We start from the raw sequence: 16560 nt of genomic DNA, 5'->3' as shown, positions 1-16560 counted from the left end.
AAGTTTGATTCTAATTGGTCCAGTAGTGTCAGAGGAAAAGATTTTTGAAAGAAATAACATTTAAAATAGCAAAAAAAAAAAAAAAAAAAAAAAAAAAAAAAACGAGGAAAAAAGGCAATAACTCAAATAATCAGTAACAGATTAATACGAAAATATGACCATAAATAGATCTCATCATGCTCAACATTTTTACCCACATCAGAATTCACCTTAACCTTACCATTTTGGAGATATATATGTGAAAAACACTGTCTGACCCCTATCTTCTATTTTTAAGTAATGGCAGCCATGTTTTTGGACAGTTTAAAAATCCACACCAGTTCTATGCAGGATACCCCAAGAAACATTCATACCAAGTTTTGTTTTAGCTGGTCAAGTAGTATCAGAGGAGAAGATTTTTGAAAGAAATAACATTAAAAATAGCAAAAAAGCATTGAAAAAGGGCAATAACTCCAACATGGCTGAAAGGATTAAAACGAAAATTTGACTACACATACAGTCAAACCTCAGTAGCTCGAACTCCAAGGGACCATTGAAATGTGTTCAAGTTATCAGGAGTTCGAGAAATTGAAGTTCGTATATTTCCTGACTTTTTTTGGTGCCGGTCCGAGTTCGACTTTATCGTTAAATATTGTCTACTTCCTACAAAGTTTTGTTAGTTCGTAGATAGTTTTTGTTTGCTTTCGGAATATATGTTGATTTGTGGACATTACAAATGCTTTTAAAAACGTTCGGAGTTCGAGTTCCTTGGTCAATAATTTGTTTTCATCTGATATTCTTTCATGCTTTTATCATACCGACTTCGGAACATTCTCGAACTTCAATCAGTGTTATATTAAAGATCAAAACTACCGAATTAGTGATGACTTAAATTTTACCTGTAATTAACTAAAATGACACTGATTAATGATAGGGTTTCAGTATTTCACACCTTTTATTACCCAAGCTGACAAAATTGCTGACGAGTTCCAGTTAGTGAGGGTTATTCTCTTAAGATTTATTACCCAAAGGACCGACTAGTCAGTTCGAGTGTTCGAGACATCCAAGGTTATTTATCTTGATTATATAGGAGAAAATTTTGGTACTTTGAATAGTGTTCGAGAAATCCCGGGTGTTTGAGCCATCCGAGTTCGAGCAAGTGAAGTTCGACTGTAGATCTCATCATGCTGAACACTTTAACCATATATGTAAGTATTTGGCTAAACCTGACGGTTTCAGAAATATATGCCAAAAACTAATGTCTGACCCCTATATTCTATTTTCAGTAATGGCCGCAATGTTTTTCAATGGATCAAAAATCCCCACATCAATTCTATGCAGAATACCCATAGGAAAATTCATACAAAGTTTGGTTTCAATCAGACCAGGTGAGCTAAACAGGTGAAAAATAATTCAGGGTAAATGATTTTTTTAAAGCAAATCCTAGAACACTGTACATGTATATTTTCCTCATACTTTTAAACCACCTCCATAATTTTCTAAGATTGCTGTAAAACCTGGGATTCCTAAATATAACAGGAAATACACATGGGCCATAACTGTCATTTTGACATCCTGTGCTCTAAAGACCATATTTACCTTTTTACTCACATTGTATAACTTTACACAGATAGATCTTTTTTAAAATTGTTTGCCAATTGTTTCACTTTCACTCTAAATCTTATTTACAAATACAGTATGCTTTATAAGATATATGATTGTCAACAATATCCTAATATTGTATAGGTATGCATAATAATTGAATTGTCTGGGACCACTTTGAAGTCTTTTTTCAATTTTCAACAAGTGAATAGTTCAATTCAAGGGCAGATGACATTCTTTAGGGATGTTCAATGCATTGTTTAAAAATAACCAGGATTTTGGAAGTTTATGAAATCTTTTAAGATCTTCCATGCTAGAACAATATGAAAAGAAAGAAATGATGTGCTCCTTTGAGAAATAAGCAATTGAAATTTTGACGTGAAAAGTATTTTTTGGAATTTTCTATAGGTATTGTCTTGGATGGTTTTATCCATTAAAAACCCTGTAGAATAGCAATAGTTTCATGAAAACTTCTCAATATCATTTTAAGGTGTGTTTAATGATATTATGAAAAAAGTGGGGGTCACTGGGCCAATAATATTTATGCTACGAAATGGATAAAACCAGAGGAATCAGAAAATCTTGCAAAAATGACTGAACATGGGCAGCGAACATCCTTAAGACAAATATAGTTCTCTTTCTTCATGCATATCACCATACAGTTCATAAACTTTCTACTAAACTCCATCAAATTACATCAAGTAGTTTGGGAGTTGCACTTTTAATTATACATGTCAAGTACTGGAGATAGAGGTGTCTATCTCCTTTCAATGCATTCCAACATACATGAATTATGACTTATAATCCTAAAGGATACATGTACCAAAATACATGTACAGCTCCAGCACAACCCTAAATTCAAGGCACAATAGACAGATACAGACACAATAAATGTCTAAGCCCATACCATAGCTTGCAGGGCGCAAAATTACCAGTAGTTGTCCTAGAAAAACACCAAAAAAAGTTTCCTGATAAGAATCCATATACAAACCTCAGCCATCAATTATAAAAGGCTTTTATCTACATTTCATTCATAACATAACTATAACAATAGTGGAAATAACCCTCACTCACTCATACCTACAGGAAAGACACAGTAAGAAAAACGCTACATCAAGTTCGTTTTGCTTACAAAAATGTATGTGCCTCCCCCTTTCTAAAGTCATAACACCCACAAAAGTCATAAAATTCTGGTAATATGCGCATCTTCAAATCATGTCCTAAAACCCCTACCTATACAGTTATAAGAAACTTGGGGCTGAAGTTTCTGAGGAGTTTTACTAACAAAAGTGTGACAAAAGACTGGGTTAAAACAAAGCATCCCCTTATCAAAGGGGAAGATATTATTTTTCTTGCATCTTATGTAAAAGGGAGAGTAAAAAGAACTCTATTTTACTTGTATTTAAAAGGGATTTACATACCCCTCTTTTTCATTGCAACTAAAACAATGATGGAAATAACCCCATATAGTTTGTAACTAAATTGATCATCTAAATAACAAGTAACTTACCAGACATTCTGAATATTTAAGGCAAAATGTCTACCGGTTAACTAAAATATTAAGCCAAAACCCATCTATGTGAACACACAACAGAAAAGTTATAAACTGTAACCGTTTATGAAACATTTCAGTACACTACTGCATACATGTGTACAGTGGGGACAACACAATAGGCTGTAAAACTATTGTATATTAGGATTAGTATAAATCTGTCTAATAGATAGGCAGGCTGTCATTTATTGTGTACTAGGATTATCACTAACCTTACTAACAGGCAGGCAAGATGAATTCTTCTAAGATAAAAATGTGTGTGATGTACAGCTGGTAAAAAATTGTGAATGAAGTAATGATACTAAGTCGGGTGTTGTCTTTGTAGACTTAGGATGGCTTGTCTGCCAGACAAGTTGTCCAATATTTTTGCACACTCCAATTTACTTAGCAAATTTCAATTTTGGGTAACAAAAAGAGCTGAGTAGTTCCCATCAGTATTTGCCCATTATGTCAAACCAAGCTAACTGTGATATTTTATTCCTTGACTTCATTTTTTATTTCACTTTCATTCAAACACATAATCTAGACAAAGAATAAATTATCAGTTTCATAAATAAATTGTCTGTATCTTTCAATCTAAATAGATGTCTTATTTGTTTGCATACAAGTAAAAAAAAACAATATACTAGAAAGATTCCCTCACAGTTCAATAAATTTGAAATAATGAAAAAATTAAAAACATTTCACCAGAGTATATCAAGATTAGTACAGGGTACGGTTTCATAAAGAATATCTATTTCAGTTTTTCCTCAACTCAAATTCTGACCAATCAAATAACTTGTAACATTTGCTTTCTTACAACAACTGGCATAGATACCCAAACTCAAATAAAATCTGTGACCATTTATCAGGTTCCCTGGTAGGATAAAAACCCTATTTCTATAGCAACAACTCACATAGATACCCGAATTAAAAAAAAAAAACACGAACTGTGACCACTGGTCAGGTTTGCTGGCAGGGTAAGTACCCTAGATTTCTATAGCAACAGCTGGTACATATACCTAAACTCTAATAAAAACTGTGATCAATGGTCAGGTTCACCAGTAAAGTAAGTACCCTAGAATTTTATAACAACAACTAGTATAGATACCTAAACTTCAATTAGAACTATGACTCACCAGTAAGTTCAAAATGTTTCTCCAGTGACTAACAGTGGTATGGTAGGAAAAATAATGGCTGTTAGTACTGAACAAATGAAGGGATTTGAATATTTGACCACTTAAAATGGGTAGTAAAATCATTGAATGTTATGATCAATACATCTCTGATTAATTATTAGGCACAGATTCATTTGGTGCATTATAATAAGTTAATATTGTCACTGTTTTATGTAACGGAACTACTTTTCTAAGTGTCAAGAAAAAACACCCTTCCTAAAACCTACTACTTTATAATTATAAAATTATTCTCACATTTAGTTACAGAGTATTTGTTCTTCAAATTGTAAATCAGTGCTATTCAGGTTAGCACTTCCTGGGCAAGCCATAATATTAGCATGTAGTTATATGTATCTTTTCATGTCTTTAATTTCATCATTGTAGATTATAATTGAATGAAATCACTGATAAGCAGTAAGATATTCTCAGTTTCTCAGTTTCAAAATATTATGAAAAGTATTTTTAAAATAATGTCATCAAAGTTTAATCTCATTTTTGACAATAAGGCTTGCATTTAATGTTACTATAAAAAAAATGCAATACACCATGAAATAATTGTAAATGTCGTAAAGTGATTTAACTCCTAAGAAATTCCTCTCCTTTTATTTTAGCGTTTAAGAGTCTGATAACTCTAAAACAACCAATCATAAATATAAGTTAATGAAAAAGGTTTTTACAAGTCCCTTTGTTACATTTTTTTAATTTAAAGAAGTAGACCTAGGGTAAGGGACAACTACTGAAATCAGTGATATGTTTGCATCATTCGATTTCACCAAACCTGTTCAAGCTTTTCTTTGAAACAGAATGAAATCAGTCCATTTTCACCATTTTACATCAATCTCATGTAAGCATCAAATTACTTTGATGTTTACATGAGATTGATAACGGTGAATACAAACGTTCCAATGATTTGTAAGAGTTGTGTCCCTTACCTCATAACCTCACTCAAAATCCCCTAAAACAATTTCTATCTATGGGGTTGAGTTCATACACAATCATAAAAACTTAAAATCAATAATACAATGTAATCATTTTGCCTAATCTTCACAAGGACCTATACTTAATACAAGAGACAGGAAAATTATCCATAACTACCGTAAATAAAGTGGGATTAAAATAAAGTCGACTGGGTAATTGACCCTGGCTAGGTCAACAGATTGGGCTCGTTCTTTATCTACTTCATTTTCCGTATAAAACTCTCACGTTTAAATTTACGAGGACTTATTTAGTAAAGTGTCTTAGTATATCTGTCTGGAGACCCATACATAAATCATCACTTCATCACGGTTAATACTTCAGCTTTTGAGCGACAACTAAGTTAAGATTCAATTAATTTTGAACAAGTGACCAACCCAAAGGAACTCATCTGGTACTACATTTTTAAAACCATTGAAAATGTTCCGACACTCAGGCCAGATTCTTAAGTTTATATTGAACTCTAAGCAACACTTGTCAATACCAAAGCATGCTGTATGCCAAGCATACTTCCCTCTTGTTGCACAAAAGGAAGGTTTTAGTGTGAAGTTTATTTCCAATCTCCTTGAGTTTTGATTTCCTCATTAAAAATATATCAATTGAGGAAATCTGTGTTTTCAGAAAATTTCAAGGAAGGCGGGATACCTAAAAATAATACCTATTTTATCCTTGCTGATAAAAGATATATTGTTTGTGAATTCTAATTTCCAAGGTTTCATAGGTCATGTAGGTTGTCAAACCATGAATGAAAGTTTCCAAATAAATAAAAATGTGCAAAGTACAATGTAAAATATCAATGAATAATGTAAAAGTGATATGTAAATGTAAAATTTGATGTAAATGTATATGCAATGAAGACATGAAATATAAGATATCAATGTGATGTAAAATATTTATTATATTCCCGACTTGCGGACCAACATTTTGTCAACATTTATCTCCCTTTGGAGCAGGTGTCTATTCAGAACATGTAAGGTTTTCCATCCGATATCGACGATACTTTAGAAAATCTCGAAAGTCAAAAGGGAATTTCTCATTCTACTGACCCTGCCATAAATTTTCTTTACCCGGGATACAAATGAAAATCATCCTTATGTAACCTACCAACAAAATGAAACACCCTGTAAATTTTAGAAACACCGTTTGTCTGCTGGGGATTCCATTTTCATTCATGTTACCTCTTTTTTCTGCACCCAAATCCGAACATCGATTAGAGAGACTTCAAATTATACTTGCTCTTACCGGAGTTAACTCTGCAAAAACAGGATAAAATATGGCTGCATCCCGAGCTCCGCAAGTAGGGAATAGATAGCAGTGTTTTACAGAATGTTTCCAGTGTAATAAATTTTGATAACTCACACTGTGAAATAAATTAAGTAATTTTCTCCCGCCAAAACATTGCAAATTTGATATCAATCCACTAACCACAGAATTTAAAATTCATGAAAATATCAATAAATTATGAAGAAAATCTAAATAATATTAGGATAATTAATTGGTTATTGTTAATACCCAAAATATGATCACTCATGCCAAGAAAGCTAAAGGATTTAACTCGTGCACGGAACACATTCAGCAAACTTGTTAAATCTAGGCATTCTTCGGCACTCATGATAGTATTTTGGTTATTCACTCCTTCCAATTAATTATCCTATTATTATCATGATATTGTTCATATACAGTGATGATGTTCAGGGGATAGAGTTGGTCTTTCCCTACCAGTGCACCTAGTCCATGCTCCCAGTTTTTAGTGGAGCCCACGTTGCTCATTTGCTTTTGTTTTTATTGCATATTATGTTGGTTATTTCATGTTGTATGTGTGTATTTTCCCTGTCTTTTCTTTATCCTTAATTGCATTCTTTTGATTTCCGCCAGAATCTTGGTTCCCTTGATTACTCTTGATAGAATGACAATCAACTGATGAACTTTCTTTGATGGTTAACTGGACAGAGATTACAACTTTCTATCATTCCAATACTATTTCAATCTGTGTACGATAGAAAGCTAGTTTGCTACCAAATCCAGTTCATCAGGGGATTATCGTTTAATCAAACAAAGATCAGCCTGATCCTCTTAACAGCATCATTGTATTTGCTGTAAATGTAGTAAGCAGTCAAATGACATTTCAAATTTCAATATTAATATATTAGGAATAGTATTTTATGTCTTATTTAGTGCAGTGCTAAATGTTTTATTGCTACATTATGTATACCAGGTATGATTCATTTCTTTTTGTTTAAATTCTCAATACTATAGGAGAGTTTTCCTGAAAGACAGCATGCCTCTGTTCTTGGCTTGGCTCTAGCCTTAAGTAGCAATCTTTATTAAAAAAAAAACAACACAGGAAGTGATTTGTGCATGCATTGGTGCATTTGCAATATAAAAATTATATAGATATGGTATGGATTTGGCAGTTTTCAAGAGTTATTGTTCTTGATTTGGGTTAATTTGTTTGGTTATAGTGGGAGATGAATGTATGGTGTTCTCAAAAATACATATACAGAAATACAGGAAAGGCTATTGTTACGTGAAAGTATAGCACGTATAGACTGAAAAAGCATCATATGTTTGGTGGATTTTTCTATACCATAAACCTACGACAGGCAGTGTCTGCATTTTACATATGGTCTGGAACTTAATATTACTAATCTTTACAAAGTCTCTTTCTATCAATTCTAAAAACACAAAAATCTGGGAAATCCATTTCAGATGGAAAAAACTTAAAGAGGATTGGTGCTGTAAATGTTTAAATCATTAGTAATGCCATAAAGCAATTCATCTCTCCAACTGAATTTTATGGTGATCAACAAAACTGTCAAATTTCATGAAACTCCAGCAACTTCATAAACAGATGAACCTTTCTACTATTACACTTAAAACCCACAAAGTGAATTTCATTCAAGCAAATACAAAAAATATTACTAGTATTGAAATTTTAAGTTCTGCTGAAATTATAACTATCCTAAAAGGAATCACATTTACAGTCATAGTTATAATTAGCCAACTACTAAACAATTTAAGAAACAAGCCTTCCAATTTACTTGGTAATTGTTCTCCTTGTTAAGTACAAATCCATATAAGAGTCAGACACTACCTATAGTAGAGGCTTTTCATGTTGCAGAAATACCCATCGAACAAACGTTTTGTCAGTCTACATATACTATATTTTTATGATATCTTTATAGCTTCTGTGTTCAGATCTGTATTTTTGAGAAAGCAATACATTCATCTCCCACATAAATCAACCAAATTAAGAACAAGACTGTTGCAGAGCACCAACTTCATACACAAATGTACAACCTGTGTATATAATTTTTATCTGAAAAGTGCAATAGTCGAATGACCAACTATAACAGATATGTGGTTCTGTAACTGTTTCTGAATGAGAAAAAAATCAGTGAATTTGATAGTTTTTTATCTACAAGAATTACCTCCTGCCAGATTTTTATTCAGACTGCTATTTAAATGTTTACTAAGATGGTTATACAGCTTAATTTGATGAGGAAGAATTAGCTAATTTTCTATTAACCCATTATCAGCTGTGCTTTAGTCAAACATTACAAGAGCTAAGTCAACTCTTTTTGGTGGGTTTAATTAAATTTCTTGTTGTTGTTACAAATATTATTACCACTCCAGATTTTTATTACTGCAATGGCTGATTGTTTTATTTTTGTTGAATTCATGTACAAGTATATACAGGTGAGAAATGCTATTTTCCAGAATTGGTCGTTAGCTATATCAATGTTTGTATTTTTATGACAAGAAGTACTGTGAACAGGCTTACAAAATTTACAAGAAACCTTTTTCCTTACTTGGCCTTTTTAATAATATGTAACGGTAACCATAGTAATTTTCATATGATATCAAGCCTTCCTATTAAGTTTCATAAAAATCCATTAGGTGGCTGAAAAGAAGTAGCCCTTTTGAGCAGTGAAGACTTCCAGATCAGTATGATATTCCTTCATGCACATCTTCATTACAACAAACTTTCCTATTAAGTTTCATATAACCCCTTTGTCCACATAACTGGACATTTACTTCTATCATAACATATATTGAATGTACGAGTCAAAGCGTCAAGTGCAGTGGGGTATTTGTACAGTTCAACTTGAATATCGTCTATACCGGGAGATTTACCGTTTATAGAATTATTTATCACATTAAATACCTCCTATGATAAGGTCTTGTATGTTGGATATAATAGCACAATTATTTGTTTACATTCTACCAGGATCTTTTTTTTTTTTTTTTTTTTTTTTTTTACCCCAGTCCCCGTGCAGGTCCAGGTGTTTAAAAGAATAGGCCTGCAGCAGCGCTAAGCTTGTCGTATAAGGCGACTAAATAGTGCTCAGAAACCTAGCCGGGAGTTAGGCGCTCTGCCCACAGAGCAACTGGGATGTGTGCCCCAGGTGGTGGAATGGGGTACCCTTGGCATGTTACATGCTGGGGTTGTCAGGCTATAATACGGAAAACCTGACCACAAACCATAGTGGTGCACCGTGTTGGGAAAGATGCCACGTTCCTCGCACGTTAAACAACCCTGCTGTGGTATTCGATAGGAGTAGGAACCTTTGCGCTCCGCCACAGGAGGCTAAATTACCCAACCTTACCCATCCCCCCTTTTTCTAGTGGCAATCAAAATTTGTCGACCCTGTTGTCCTTGTGACCCATCCTTTTTTTTATCATTTCATGTTCATTATATCATCCATTTCATGTTCATTGTCTGAATATAGTTGAAATATTGCTGCTCGGACATTAAACCCTAACAAACAAACAAACATTTTTACCCCAGCATGGTACTGAGTATTGAATTCAAGGTTGTACCTGATTGGTTGAATATGGCTTGAAATTTATTTTCATTTCAAAGCTTACTCATTTATAATTGAGTTAATTTTAGTAATAATTAATAAATTGTTATAGTGTTGAAATAATTTCTCATAAATGAAGTCCAGGTGCTTCATATTTTTCCCAGTGTATTTTGGGCTGAATTTTCAAGTGTCCATAACAACTTAAATTTAGATCATTTTTTTGCTGCATGACCATATACCTTTTTTTGTGCAAATAAAAGCCACGCTTTTCTAGTTTCAGGAACTAAAACCCATTTTTTCCTAATTTGTGTGGTTTTCTTTAAGTTAATTTTCAAACTACGTGGGTACCCTGGGCAAAATGCATTACAAATAATTGCACTCTTGTATCATATAGTATTAAGTGACAAATGATGAAAAGGCAGACATGTTAATGTCAATGTAACCTTAAAAGTTGTTTGCAAGGGGACGATAAAAATTCCAAACACAACTAGCAAAATTCTACTAATAAGGAACATTTGAAGGAAAGTAACTTCTCATTAAAAATACATTTAAAAAGACTACTGAATAGCAAACAAAACCACTTCAAGTGGGGGTATAATGATATGAATCATAACAGTATCAATTATATAAACTTTTATATGTTTCATTAGAAAAGGTCAAACACATCTGCATATGGTTCAAATTAAATAATAATGGGAAATACTTTGCATTTTAACTACTTCAATAAATGGGGGGAAAACAATGCAACAAAATCTGTCTATAGACAACCCTGAATAAACTGGAAACCTGTCTAAATCATGCATCTGCTTAGTCTTCAGAGAATACTTTTTTTTCTGTTTTACACCTATTCAAATTCCAATGCCTGCCTAAACCAAAAACATCATAAGTTCTGAAAGAGTTTGTTTTTGTCAAGTTTTACTGTCATAGATAGAAACAATGAATAGCCACTGGCTATTTCAACAGCATTGACTATTTCAAATTATTAAGGCATGATTAATTTCTATTGACATTTGCTTGAATAAGCATGCTTTTTGGGGGGAAATTATGACTACTGGTATATAATGGGAAAAAGGTGGTTTAATTAACCAGATCTCTTGAAAATATCTGATTGTACAGTATATCATGCAAATCTTTTTCAACAGCTTCACTCCTTGAAACGTTCACTTTCCCCGTTTTAACATGTGTGCATCATTTATTGTGCATTTACACATCATTTTGTGTTCGTTTAAAGGCAAAATAAACATACGCTAGGAGTGTATCTTTAAATGCACGATACAAGTGTTGGTTTAAACACACAATACAAGGGTTGGTATGCTGGGAGCATTCGTTTAAATGCATGATAGGAGTATTTGTTTAAATGTACAATACAGGCATAGTAGCGTTTGTTTATTTTTTTACATTCCTTACTTCCTTTATTAAACTGTTATTTTTATATTTAGCTATTATTATTTCATGTTTTTTCATTATTGAAATTTACTATTTTTTCTTTATTCATTATTTTTTAATATTATTATTTCCATCGATCGTCTATCATGCGTTTAAACGCATGCAATGAGCATTTGTTTATTGTGCGTTTAAATGCATGCTGAGAGTGTTCATTTGGTGGGCATTTAGCGTGCATTTAGGTAATGTGCTTGCAGGAAACCTGAACATCTTAAGGAGTGTACATGTTTCTTACAGCATGTAAATAAATAAAGTGTAATTGAGGGATCAGAAATCTATGAACAAGATATTTCTGGAAAATTTTATTATAAAATATTGCAAAAATTGCTTCAAATAACTCTAATGTTAAACCTGAGGTTGGATAATCACTCTTAAACAGCAAACTTAAAGAAAATAATTTCATTCCTTCACGCACATCAACATATTGTGCCTAAACATCCTACACAATTTCATTAAAACCTATTGAGCAGTTTACAAGGAATAACACAGATAAGTTTTCAACATGGTGTGAAACTTTTAAAAGTTTAATTTGGAGTCATCTGACAACAATTATGTTTCTTCATGCATATCTACATATATTGCTAAACCTGCATAAAGCAGTTTATTGATAGTCAAGGAATTTCAGCAACTTCAATATGCAAAGGGGATTAACTCCAACTATTCAGTGACATTAGAAGAGCCAGTTGACTCCGTGTTGGAGGAAGATAGAGTTTGGTAAATAGTGCTCTCTGGCTACATTACAGTACAAATTAGAATAAAGCAGGATAAACGGTACAAACTGAAAGTCTAATTAATTCTAGTAGAAATTACAATTTCAATTCACAAATTCACCAGAACAAATTGAAATTTCTTACTTAAGACACTTCAAAGTACTAGGTGGATCCTAACTTACTGATTAAAATAATGTTCTGAAAGAGTTTAATGCTTATTTGAATATGTAACAGGAAATTGAAGGGTGCTCAAAGGGAAATAACTCAGCAAAACATTTTTTGGTGACATTCTGATATCCAACTCAATGCATCTTAGTGATCAAAAGTTGTGTTGATCAGCTTATTTATATTCATATAAATATTTCCCATGAAACATGTTGTTAAAATTTCTTGAAATTCATATATTTTATTCTTTTATCAAAGTTAAACATAAAATAAAATTTCAAGAAATTTAAAAGAGCCAAATATATTTTAGAGAAAACGTTAGGTACCCCTGTCAAAAGATATTTGATAAAATTCTTTTTAAACATGTCAACAGTCAAATGACCCTTTTATTCATCAAATTAGAATTTAAGAAGAACTCAAGACCTGATTTTACCAGGTCAACAAACAAAGCGTAAATTGGCAAAATTGCAAACAAATATTCTTAAAAAAGAAGAATCACAACAGTAAATTTTCTCATAACACAGGATTTAAAAACAGGTGTTGTTATGCATTTGACTGGTTCAGGATTTAAAGAAGTGAAAATCCTCTTTTAAGCACAAAAAAATCAGATCTGAGAACTATACTGCTTAGAAGATATTCAAAGAATTTTCCTATTTTATGAAGAACTACATTTTTTTAGGTCAGTCTCCTATTTGTGTCCTCCATGCATAAATCTGGCAATGTCATATTGGACCCTTATACTAACAAGGAGTGAAAAGGTGAAGCCTGCTTAATCAAACTGATAATAGATCATGTTATCAGTATGCATTACTGGTATGTTTTCTAAACTAAAGCCATACTCACAATAGGATCATGACAGCCATCAGCACATTGTTCTGTTGTATGATTGAAGGCCCAGTGATTATCTTACTGTCATCAGAAACAAGTTTGATTAATTGACTGATTATGATTTAAGGTCTTATGGGGAAAATTTCACACATTTCAGGATGTGAACATTGACCAATTAAAAAAAATCTGCTTTGTACATGTACTAGTCTGACACACATTTCAAAGTTGTACAGACACAAAAAATATTACAAACATAATTGACTAGAAACCATTAGAAGACAATGAGGGCTTGAAGAATTATCATACTCACAACAAAAATATACAAATCTACAGAAATCAACATATCTCTGTTTGTCAGTGTAAACTGTGTTTTTGGTTCATTTGAGTTCAACACATCAAGGTTCAAGAGTATGTGTTGTAATTATATGATTATATCCTCTGTTTATATTCAATATAATACATATTCTTACAAGCAAAGCCAAAGAACTCCAGTCAGCTATAATACAGGCATACTTACAAACAAGGCCAAAAAACTTCAGTGAACTATAATACAGGTACTTACAAACAAGGCCAAGGAACTTCAGTGAACTATAATACAGGTACTTACAAACAAGGCCAAGGAACTTCAGTGAACTATAATACAGGTACTTACAAACAAGGCCAAGGAACTTCAGTGAGCTATAATACAGATACTAACAATCAAGGCCAAGGAACTTCAGTGAGCTATATTACAGGTACTTACAATCAAGGCCAAGGAACTTCAGTGAGCTATATTACAGGTACTTACAATCAAGGCAAAAGAACTCCAGTGAGCTTTAATACAGGTATACTTACATACAAGGTCAATGAACTTCTGTGAGGTATAATACAGATGCTTACAATCAAGGCCAAGGAACTACAGTGAGCTATAATACAGGTACATGTACTTACAATCAAGGCCAAGGAACTCCAGTGAGCTATAATATTCACTCTTCAATACTCTCATTACACTGTTGGTGTGTAGAGGGTGTTTTATCACTTCATCCCATTACTATTATGAACCTGTATCTATGAAAAAATGAAAATAATTGTCAATGGAAATTCTATAAGACTACAGTCACTACACATATATATTGGTACTGAATATTATCTTTGGAAATTTTATAAGACTATATATAGAAACAGTTGAATATATGTATGAAATTGAATTCTTCATTAAAACCATAAGTGATTTTTTTTCTGGTTTGCCTTAGAAATAGACCAAGTTTTGCTTAAAAGAGCCTAATTTCCAACGGTCATCATTCCTACAATTTGTGTTCAAACGTTAAATTCCTGACAGTATCACATCTCCAATGAGGTCATTTAACATCCCATTAAGTTTCATAACAATCCTGCAAGTGGTTAAGGGGGAGAAGCAGACACTATATGAGACCAAGTTTTGTTGAAAAATGTCAAACAGTTGTAGTATTACATCCCATGAAGTTTCAAAACAATGCTGCAAGCTCCTAAGTAAAAAATTTCAGACAGACAGACTGACAGACAGATAGGCAGGGTAAAAACTATATCCCTCAAACTTTCTTAGCAGGGGGTATAAATATAGACAATAGTATTATTGTACCTAAATGTAATAGCGTTAGGTCACAAAGTTAAACCTAACAGTTACTTATTCTGAAATGCATAAAATATCTGTAGAGGATGATTAAGGATGTCTAGCTTGACTTAAAGGTTGCATGTACATTTGTAGTAGGATAATTATAACACTTCAATGACTTTTGTGGAATTAAGTTGTAGGAATAAAAAGTATGATACAATATTGTACTTCTTAACCTGTGAAACAAAGACTAAAATTGTCCATTATATTGAGTATACATCGACTGAAAACAAACAGAATCTCGTGTTAACCAATAAATTCTCATATTATCACTTGATTACTGTGACAGATAGTTGTAGGTTCATTAGCCATCGTCAGCAGAGATAATTTAGTATTCATATTTCTTTGAAATAAAAGTTTACAAAAAATTATATAATTTTAGAAAGTGTACGTGTATTTTAAGAATACATTTATTTGTTTTGAACCACAAATACTTTTATTGCTTTAAAATTTTATATCACAGATGGCAACACCTTGTTTAGATGAATACAATGTATATGTAAATGTGACTAGAATGGGTTTACTTTTTAAGGTCACAAAATATAAGGATTTTTAGGATATTTAATTGGATTATGAACCTGATAAATAGAATGGTTTCCTGACCCTTGACTTAATTTGGCTTGTGATGTGATTATCAATAGCAGAGAATAATACATTAAATATATAAGAGGAAATTGCAGTATTGTTTCTAATATAGTTCACATGCAGTAAAGTATTTGAATGTGATAGATTTTTAAAAAGCAACTTGACCTCTATGAATGAACAGGGTGTGTTTTTCCCAAAAATTCATAATGCATCAATGCATATGAATCACTAGAGTAATAAAACCTCTTGACGTACAATGTACTTCCCTACCAAAATACACAGCCAATGTCCCCTAGGATTTTCATCTATTTTAAATTCAGTCATTTCAATACTGTTTTTACTCTGAAACAGAGTTTCAGACAAAAGGGACAACAATTGATAATGGTATATAATAGCTATAAATCAAACATTAAAGGCTCTTTCATGACTTGAGTTTGATTTTAGATGTTCATGACAGTGTTAGATTTTAAACAGTCATTGGAGACACTATTTTTATTGCATTCAGTTGAAAGAAAATTCAGTACAAAAACCATGGGAAAATACATTGGTGTACATCTATTGCATTCTCTATGCAACACAACAATCATTACAAACCCAGGGATGTTTAATCATTCTGCACCCCATTTTAATACTTGCAAATGCATGTTTTCTTTGCACTCCCCACTAAAGCTGCATCTTTGCAGAAGGTCTAGTTGTAATCACTATTACCAAGTGAACAAGACGTTTTGTCTGTAATTTTTTTTCAAGAACCATGGCAGAGTAACTAATGTAATGATGACAAAAAATCAAATTTTAAAGGAGTTGAACACTTCAAAATTCAAAGAAACTTCAAATGCACAATAAATAAATCGACTGTTTATCTTGTAGTATCACTGAAATATGTCATACTATAAATTGTTTGATTTCCAGCTATCATAACAAGATTTTCCCGGGGAAACTTCAACCCATTGTTGGTCATCCGGAATTCTTTCTGAACTCTTCCGATTCACGACAAATTTAGTATTTCTTAATCTCAATTCAAGATTTGATCAAAATCAAGTAAATTTAATCTTTAATATAATTTCAATTTGATTCTTAAAGCCAAAGAATTTACTAATATGTTGATATATAATCTGAATGGTTGAAT

The 16560-nt window shown here is 32.3% G+C and overlaps 1 protein-coding gene across 2 annotated transcripts in view; it reads right to left on the bottom strand.

Moving 5' to 3' along the window:
* Window positions 1-16429, bottom strand: part of LOC148610058 (LIM domain only protein 3-like) — a 101069-nt gene extending 84640 nt beyond the window's left edge. The window contains exons 1-2 of one of the 2 annotated variants that reach the window (XM_088542037.1): window positions 16323-16429; window positions 14150-14266 (exon numbers count right to left, since the gene is read on the bottom strand). In XM_088542037.1, the coding sequence (XP_088398163.1) occupies window positions 14150-14204 (55 nt within the window). In that variant the 5' untranslated portion in view covers window positions 14205-14266; window positions 16323-16429. Of the gene's footprint in view, window positions 1-3091; window positions 3251-14149; window positions 14267-16322 lie in introns of those variants that run through there. The other variant, XM_088542041.1, reaches the window with a different exon arrangement.
* Window positions 16430-16560: the final 131 nt, after the last annotated feature.

Source organism: Perna viridis, chromosome 8, assembly GCF_037379345.1.
Source record: "Perna viridis isolate PV_CMFRI_1.1 ecotype Kerala chromosome 8, ASM3737934v1, whole genome shotgun sequence".
NCBI lineage: Eukaryota > Metazoa > Mollusca > Bivalvia > Mytilida > Mytilidae > Perna > Perna viridis.
The sequence above is the reverse complement of the archived record's forward strand: the minus strand, read 5'-3'. Positions and strand labels throughout refer to the sequence as shown.